The 8,818-nt window shown below is 40.2% G+C and overlaps 1 protein-coding gene and 1 long non-coding RNA gene across 13 annotated transcripts in view; one reads left to right on the top strand and one right to left on the bottom strand.

The window, feature by feature from the left end:
- The first annotated feature begins 869 nt into the window (after positions 1–869).
- The window catches only part of otofa (otoferlin a), a 61,140-nt gene continuing 53,191 nt past the window's right edge, over positions 870–8,818 (top strand). For 6 of the 11 annotated variants that reach the window (XR_011239470.1, XM_069515697.1, XM_069515691.1 and 3 more), the window contains exons 1-2: positions 871–1,211; positions 6,722–6,780. Coding sequence is in view for 10 of the 11 variants with exons in the window: in XM_069515697.1 (XP_069371798.1) it covers positions 1,130–1,211; positions 6,722–6,780 (141 nt within the window). In the remaining variant the exon portion in view is untranslated. Of the gene's footprint in view, positions 1,212–6,721; positions 6,781–8,818 lie in introns of all 11 variants that reach the window. The other 5 variants (XM_069515693.1, XM_069515695.1, XM_069515696.1 and 2 more) reach the window with 2 other exon arrangements.
- LOC109636187 (uncharacterized) overlaps positions 1,221–8,818 on the bottom strand; it is a 34,514-nt gene continuing 26,916 nt past the window's right edge. Inside the window, exons 4-7 of one of the 2 annotated variants that reach the window (XR_011239472.1) lie at positions 4,458–4,619; positions 3,428–3,489; positions 2,652–2,746; positions 1,221–2,400 (exon numbers count right to left, since the gene is read on the bottom strand). This is a non-coding gene — a long non-coding RNA (uncharacterized lncRNA). Of the gene's footprint in view, positions 2,747–3,427; positions 3,490–4,457; positions 4,620–8,818 lie in introns of both variants that reach the window. The other variant, XR_011239471.1, reaches the window with a different exon arrangement.

Below are 8,818 nucleotides of genomic sequence, written 5' to 3'. Positions count from 1 at the left end.
TCAGCCACCCTCATCCATAACAATCCATCCATCCAGTATCTATACTGCTTATCCTCGGAGGGTTGCTGGAGTCAACCCCACGAGAAATTGGGCAAGAGGTGTGGTACACCCACAGTTCACCAGCATTTTGCCTGACTTTGGACTGTGGGAGGAAACCCAGAGAAAACTCACACATGAGGAGAACATTCAAACTCCACACAGAAACACCCCAACCTTGGGGATTCAAACCACGAATCTTCTTGCATCTTCTGGCAACAGTGGTACCCACTCTATCACTGTGCCTTCATCATCCATAATTATAAAAGAAAAATAGGTTGCCCACCTAAAAGGAATAAAATCGAATCTAACAGCCTGTTAAAAATAAGTCTTCAAGACTTCAAAAAGGACAGAATACAAATTTACAAAATTACTAAACATTTATTGAAAATCTGTATTTAGTAATCAACAATATTTTTATTTTATTTTTATTGCCTGATTTAATAAGTTATACTTATTTTTTTTCTTCTCAACCTGATTTTGACTATGTGCTGCTGTAAAAAGTAAACTTCCCTGGTGTAGGATAAAAAAAGATAAGGTTTATCTGATGTTATCTAATGTATTAAAATGTAAATCTCTGTTTTTTAATTGACTTAAATTAGCTGAATATAATTTACATATTAATTGATTTACATGCTTGTTGCAATTAAGATAAAGGGCATGTATGAAGCTGGAAAGGAGCAGTGCATAAATGAACTGGAGAAAAAAAAGAGTCAGCGAATTCCCCTCAAATCAGATCTGTAGTGAAAATTAGAGCATCCACCCTCAGCTCGCTGTGGATAAAGCCCCCCGCCCTTCCTGCACAACGAGCAGAGTAAAACCCAGTGCCAGCGAGGAGATGTGCGACAGACCCAAGAGCAGGAGCACGGAGCTGGAGGAAACGTTCACTGGAGCCCGCAGACTAATCCACATTAATGAACTGTATCACTGTTAGGTCACACGTGTAGAGTATTTTACATGCTGTCCGTATGGAAAAGGAATATTTGGCTCCAGACACAAGGAGAGGCTGACCTGAACAAAGCACTGGGCACAGATTGAGCGTCTCAAGTTTGATCTGCGGGGAGTGGAGTCGCTCTCCTGTCACTGTGGACTAATGATGGCTCTAATGGTTCACCTGAGGACGGTCGCTCACCTGAGGGGAAAAGGTGACCGGATCGCCAAAGTTACATTCAGAGGTAGGACATCAGACCGAAGCCCTGATTTGAGTCATGTGACGGCAGGTTGACGAGAGATAATGAGGGGACCAGGCTGCGTAAAAAGTTTGGTGAACACCCTCCTCCATCACCGGAGACGCGGTGCATACTGCGCTTTTTTAAATCCAAGGAGGCAAATATTCTTTAGTATAGAAATCTATGATCAATTGAGAAACATATTCATAATAAAAAATCCCAAAATGCAAAGACTACAAGTCCTTAAAATGACAACGATATACAAAAATAACCAAATCCCTATTTTTATTAACAATAACTCATTCAGATTATTTGACTTAGTATCTAACAGTAAGTTCTTGCAATATAGTGATGTTACAGTGACTTTGTACAGATTCCACTTGACGTCTTTATAAGATCTTGATTTGAGGAGGATACTCTTTTAGCATCTGAGCCTTTATAGGACTTAGTATTATATTATATATTAGTTGCTATTTATAGTAAAAGTGTAACTGTCTTTGTGTACCTGGATATATCATGACATTAAAGTGACTTATTGTTTTTAAGTGACATTTCCAGTCAGCGTTTAATCGTGTTTACTTTTTACTCATAAAGCATTAAGGCCAAGAGGTAGATTACTATTGACTATAAGCATTGATTACTGAAGAGCATGTTGGAGGTTGGGGGGTGTCTTCTTTATTACACCTTCAGGGTAACTGCCCCGTCCACTAGTTGTTTCAGCTCCTATAGGATCATTATCAGAGCTCCTGTCCTGCTGCTCAGAGGAAAAGGGAATCACTGTGAGACTCCAGGGACCGTTAGGAACGAGTGCAGCGCATTCATTCATTGACAGCCTATATTTCATTGTGTGTGTGTGTGTGAGAGAGAGAGAGACAGAGAGAGAGAGACAGAGAGAGGTGTGTGTTTCAGCACCTTGGACAGCGATGACAGGTGCTTCAGTCCCGACTGATCTCTGATCAGATTCCTGTTCTCAGACATCAGTGTTGTGTCGGATGTTAAAAGACCACTATCCCCTTCCCCCCATCTTCCTCTGCTCTGTGGGTGTGAGTGTCTAACAGCGCTCTGGGTAAAGGATGGCTTTCAGTGGTGTGATCTGTGCTGCAGTGAACTCACCAGGGTCTTGATCTTACACGAACCATGTCAAGGATTTGAACGTCTCCCCACGGTCCAACTGTCAGGACACTCAGTTCAGCTGCTTATAAATTCAAATAGCCTCTGTAAAGATGTGTGTCCATGTGCTCCCTTTCTTTTTTACCCCAATTTCTGCCCTGGTGAAGGAATTAAGTTTCTTCTGGAGATTGACAATGTCTTATGCATAAGTACTTATTTTCATTACTGGATGCATCATTGAGATCAGGCTGGTGAGCCGTAGAGAAAGTTAACAGTTGTATTGCCATCACCAAATCTGAGCTTTTATAATCTCCCCACATCGCAGTGGTCACATACCATTAGTCTTCATGTGGCTCTTTTGCAGAGAGATTCTGCAACTTCCTCCTGTTGTTACCTATTTAGCTTCCTAACTCATCCTTGGATCCCATGCACTGCAACAGAGGAAATGACTCTCAGTATTATAACACAAACTGTGACTTTAATCAAGGTGCTGCCATCCTGAGCTAGAGGGGCCTAAAAATAACACAGTGCATACTTTGGGGAAAAAACCACATTAAAAATAAAAATCCATAGTTACCATAAAATATTTGTAAATACATTTAAAAGCAGTTTAAAAACCTAACATAGACGTATTGTCACAGAAAAGGTTTGTAAACTAGGATTCATATTTCTATGAATTGACCATTCTGAACCAACACACTGCCTTCAGACAGGGTCACACATTTAGACAGAAGACAAACATTGTGTGTTTATTCAGTCTTCAGCTGCAGAGACACAAACCTCAGTGTTTAATTATTAATGTGGGGAAGTTGTTAGCGAGCAGCTGCTAATTGCTGCTAGTTTACACATCCAGCAGTGATGGAGGAACATTAACATTCACGTGGAGTCAGTAAGTACAGTATTTACTCGGTGTGTTTGGTCCTGGGTGGAGTTTTAATCTGCTGTTCACCCTGTTAGCTTGCTAGGCTAGTAGCAGGTGGAGCTAATCATCTACATTCTCATATAGCTCAACAATTAATTTACAATATTAGCAAAAAAAAAAACGTACCCGTGTTCAGATGTTATGTCCAATATGTGATAAAAAAAAGATTTTTACCTGTTTCCCAAATTACCTGTTATTTCCAGGTAGCAGCTGGTGTTGCACTGTTTTCTGTTACCTTTCATAGTCTGGTCCCTGAAAAGGAATCACAGCAAAGTTTTCATTGTTAACTTATTTGTTTGTTTAGTTTTTCTTATTTTTCCAAATATGCCTTATCACATGTTTGATTTTAAAAAGCAAAGCATTGACACAAAATGTTTTAGTAACATCGCTGAACTGCTGCCATCTTTAAAAAGGGTTCAAATCATTTAGCAGACAAATTACTGTCTCATCCAGGTGTTTAAAAGAGTCTTTGGGGATTGTGGAAATACACCCACAGTAATGAGTTTAAATCACTTCCAGGGTTTAACATGGTCAGTCAATGAAGATGAAGTCACCCTGAAGCTTCCTAAAGCTGCAGGTGATAATTCCCTGTAGGTTCATCATCATGTGTAAAAAAATATACAGCTTCCTGTTTCACACATGATCAAATCTCAGTACGTATTTGTTTTTGCACTTTGCATTTACAAATCTCTTCCAAATCTTTTAGTCATCTTAAATCACATCTGGGACAACATGTGGGGCATTTTTATGTAATCCCAAGCACGCACGTGCAATTACTAATAAAAAGGGTTTTGACCAGCTGCGAGATGAAAAAAAAAGAAAAAGTTTTTAATCTATATGATAATGTTAATATATGTGATAATGTAATAAACAGTAGCTCAACAGTTTTGCGTCCCCTTCAGTCAGCAGAGCTTCCTGAGTGCTTTCAGCTTAAACAACTTCCTGTCTAAAGAGGAAGAGGTCTGCCAGGAAGCCCCACCACCACCACCTCCACCGCGACTGCTGCCACCACTGGCATGTCAAATCATAAATAACCTGTAGAAGGACTGGTGGGAGATGTTATTATGTTTGACAGGAAACGAGACCTAATGGTATCTAACGGTGCTCATAATCTAAAATCAAACCTCCAATACTTTGAGAAAATAAAAGCCATAAATCAGTGCATTGACTGCGATCCAAGTGTAACATGAAAAAAAACAATAAAGACTGAAGTTTACCACCTCGTCAACCTGGTTGATTATTTTCTGATACTGGAGACATTAAATAACAGGTCATGTTCAACAGCGAGGAGTCAGAACATTGATTTCATGACAAGTCTTTGATGAATCCCCCTCGTTATCTGTAGCTTCCTCCAGCTCATGGTGTTCATAGGCGGCTGTAGCCTGCGGGATTTAATGAGACACACTGTACGTTAGAATTAAATGAGAAATTAAGGCATTATTTCCACTCTGGTGCCTGCGTTAGAATCACTTTTTAAGATATTTGATTGCAGCTTGCCAGATTAGCCATCCCTCTCTCTCTCTGCCAAACTCTTTTCATCACTCATCAGCCCTCTTCAGACTCTTGATATCCACACTCCTGGACAGTTTGTTTTGTTATCCTTTAAATTCTGAATCCCACTTTTTTGGGGGGGGCTAAAATAGAGCTTTGTACAATCTACTGTATCCTGCAGACATTATTTCGGTCTGGAAATAAATTAAAAGTAAATTGCAGTATGGAAAAGCCGAGGCAGGAAGGGCGACTCTGATTAGCTCCTGAACATTAAGACAGATTAAAATAATGCAATCCACATTTATGCTTCTTTCTAGCTCCACGTAAAGCTGGAGAGAAGCTGAAGAAGGCCACTCTTTGTTAGTTTGAGTCCTCCGCAGTGTTCTAGGTCATCTTCTGTCTCTTCTTTTCCTTTTTATCCTTTTTGTTTCTTCCACCACAGGTTGGTTCTTTCTCTTCACGCTCCCCTCTTTCATTTTCACCATCACTGATTCCAGCAAGGATAAAAACCTGATTAGCAGGATGATGTTGTTTTAGTTTAGCGTGGAGCATCTTACATAAGCTTCACATGATCTACTTTCTAAGCCCACATCTCCGGTTAGATGAAAACATTGCTTTCACAGTGATGCCTCTGTTTTGAATAATGTAGGAGGAATATTCACTCCCTCCCTCTCTGCCATTTAAGTGGTGCTTATTTAAAAAATAATATTCCAAAGGATGTGTGTTTTATAATGTTGCAGAGGGTGGGACAGAGATTACAACCTAGAGTCAAAATAGGCATCATTGGTAGAAGAGAATTATACGGATTCGGTTGCATGAAGCTTTTCGTACATGAAGTAAACTGATATGGATTTTTTGGGGGCTGATGCTGATTACAATATTGGGGAGTAAAAGTTTTCTCACTACAGACTTATTGAAGGTTTACAAATAATTTATCATCCTGGCTCTGATTTTCAGCCTTTGTGTGTTTGTGCTCCTTTTTCCCTTTCTCAACTCTAACATTATTTGCTCTGTCAATGCGAGATAACATTCAACACAGATACTAATTATAATAAGCATAATAATAGCCAGGCAGCATCTATTTAATCCTATTCAAACACATTATCCTAAATGACAGCGGCTGCAGTTAACTTTGTAGGTCTTTGTGTTGGTGTGTGTATATATAATGTGTGTGTAAACGAATGTCGGTAACACATCAGCTTTCCACATGCACCCAAACAGACATCAACACCCACACAATGCCTCACCACAGATACACAAGGCAAATGCACACAGCAGTACGGCACCATTCATGAGCATCACAAAGCGACCAGGTGAGGACAGGCTGCAGCACAAATGAGTGGTCGGGTTACTGTGCAGTGAATGGCCCTGTGTGCAACCTTGAATACACACTGCACCAACACATGATTTCATTTCCCGGACATCAAAAGAGATAATCAGGAATGAATGAATTTCTTTTATGTTCTTTTGACTCTGCTCAAGTCGTCTCGCTCTGTTTGTTTCTCTGTTTCTGCTCTGTCGCATAGTGAGTCATATCGTAGCCATTTAACTGTCTGCGTTTCTTCTCTGTCTCCTGTGGCTCCACACAGCCGGTCTCCTTTGTGTGTCTCTCAGGTGTTTAAGTCATTAATTTGTCGTTCCACTTGTCTCTAATGTGACAAAGGTAATCAATGTAAGTTTACTTGTAATCAATATCTCTCAGAGAATTGGCACAAGGTCCTGCATTCATAGTCCTAACTTCTAACTATGTTTTTAAGATTTAATTTCAATAGTAATCGTGATCCATTAAACAGAGAACACAAACGAACATCAAGTAAGCATGAGTGTACATTGTCAGCAATGATTAATGTGAATGATATATTATGATATATTTGGCCCCTTCAAAGTTTTTTTTTGTAAAATGTAATCCTGTAAACCTGAAATCACATAAATCACAATGCCCTTATTGAACCATTTAACAGTTTTTAACATTAAATTCCTCCTTATATTCTAGGTCTGTCCTTCTACAGTCGCGTGGCAGAGAACTGTGAGGAGGTGGCCCACTTTAATGAGGTTAGTATCTTAATTTCCTGTCCTTCACTAACTCACCTGAATAATGACCAATCAGCAATTATCTATTAACTCAATAGAAACGACAGCCTTCCCTTCTCAGGTGCAATTAACTTGCACTGATTTGACAGGCTGCAGCTGTTGTTCGTGAGCGGGGGTGGAAATTGGGGGTGGAAAGTTCGTAATTACTGGACGTGATTTAATGAAGTCAAGTTTTTACTTTGAATCTACAGTAATAGTTCACTTACATGTGATCACATAATGAAACTTCCAGAAAATGTATGTAATTTTCGAGATTTTGAGGTGAATGATTAAGATTTAAAATATATACATTCACCCACATTGAAATCCTGTGCACGAGCACATTGAGAAATCCCATGAAGACAAAAAACGTTCGTCTTATCTCCACGATTCTCATCCAAATGATGTGCTTCTTGCTTGCAAAGGGCTGATGTCCTGCCAAGTGTCTCCTAATGGTTCTCTGCAGTTCACTGATGTCCTATCAGAGTGTGAGAGGCGAGGCAGAGGTAGTAACCCATGCATGACCCTGAACACTTGCTCTGTTGTAATTAAACGAGACACTCTACTACTGCTGCAGTGAGTACGAGCTGCTGCCTCATTCATAACTGTATCCTACACACAAAACGGGGCCTGAAATAGATGTGAAGAAAAGGATCGATAAATCAAATTTGAGCCCGTACGGAAATCCTGACCTATTTTGTATGAACATTTTCAAGATGGAAATAGGGCGATGCAGGTGAGGTGGTGAATTGTTTTTGAAGCTACATTGAAAATAAACCTCTGCCTTGCCTCTCAGACCCTGATGGGACATGAGTGAACAGCTGTGAACCAATAGTTCTTTTCTAATCTGTGGATTGGATGTCACTTTGTGGAGTTAAAAACTCGTATGCACTTGGAATAAGGACGTTTTAAAAGCCTTTTAATTGTCAGAGGGACTGCAGCGCCCCTCAGAGCTGTGGGAGTTATCTGACACTCGCTTTCTTTTCTTCCTCATTATTTCAGTAAAGTTGGGCTTATCATATATCATCAAGTACAATGATGGCTTTCATGTAGTTTTTGTGTGTAAAACCACCGCAGTGAACACAATTGTGCTGTCAGGTGGAGACACCCCAGTGGCTCACACTCTTGCTGGATGAGGTGAATGGAGAAATATTCAGCACCTGCACATACAGTATGCATCGTGCGACTAAGCAAAGTGCAAAAACCTTGATTTAGCCTTCGAGTCAGAAAAATACATTTTCTTCTTCCTCTCAGTTGTTGCCATGATTAATCCCACTTGGTCTCCAGCCTCATTTCTATGCATCAGCAATCATGAGGATTTTCTTTATTGAGCATTTACATTTGAGTGCGGCCGCTTGTAGAGGGCAGGATAAATGGTGGATTTCAAGGTAAACTGTGATTTATGAAGGGAACATTGTCTGTAGGTCTGTGTGCAAAGGTTTTACAAATCTGATTATTTTTCTGTGCACAACATTTTGTATGTGTGTACAGTTTTCATATTGGTATTATGCATTGTTTAATAATTGAGGCCCCCGGCTCCCCTGTTCTGCACCAGAGCTCATTTTAACTTGAAAAAGAAAGTTTTGTGCATATGAACTCTTTAGCATTTCAATATAAGTCCAGCAAATTGAATATTCTGAGCAACAGCACAGACCTGTATTCGTTTTTCTAAACCTGAAAGGATTGCAGTCAAGCCGCTCTGGTGCTGGCTGGTCAGACTCTTTTCACTGTGGCTTGCAGCAAGAGGCTGGGAAATGTTCCCAATGGGATTCCCGCAGTCTCCTGTCACACTGAGAAACCAGCATTATGATGGATTCAAATGCAAAGAGTCGTCTGAGGCAACAGAGAGAGGGGAGAAATAAGAAGAGATGAGGGCTGAGGGATCAAGAGAGAGGTGCCGCAAGAAATCCTCACAGAGCAGAAGCAAAAGAAAGAGAACAGAGGCAGACAAACCAGAGGTAAAAGTGAGGGAATGAAATGGGGGAAAAACAAAAGAGAAAGCGCCTCGAACACGTTACCT

This window comes from Paralichthys olivaceus, chromosome 19, assembly GCF_024713975.1.
Source record: "Paralichthys olivaceus isolate ysfri-2021 chromosome 19, ASM2471397v2, whole genome shotgun sequence".
Taxonomy (NCBI): Eukaryota; Metazoa; Chordata; class Actinopteri; order Pleuronectiformes; family Paralichthyidae; genus Paralichthys; species Paralichthys olivaceus.
The sequence above is the reverse complement of the archived record's forward strand: the minus strand, read 5'-3'. Positions and strand labels throughout refer to the sequence as shown.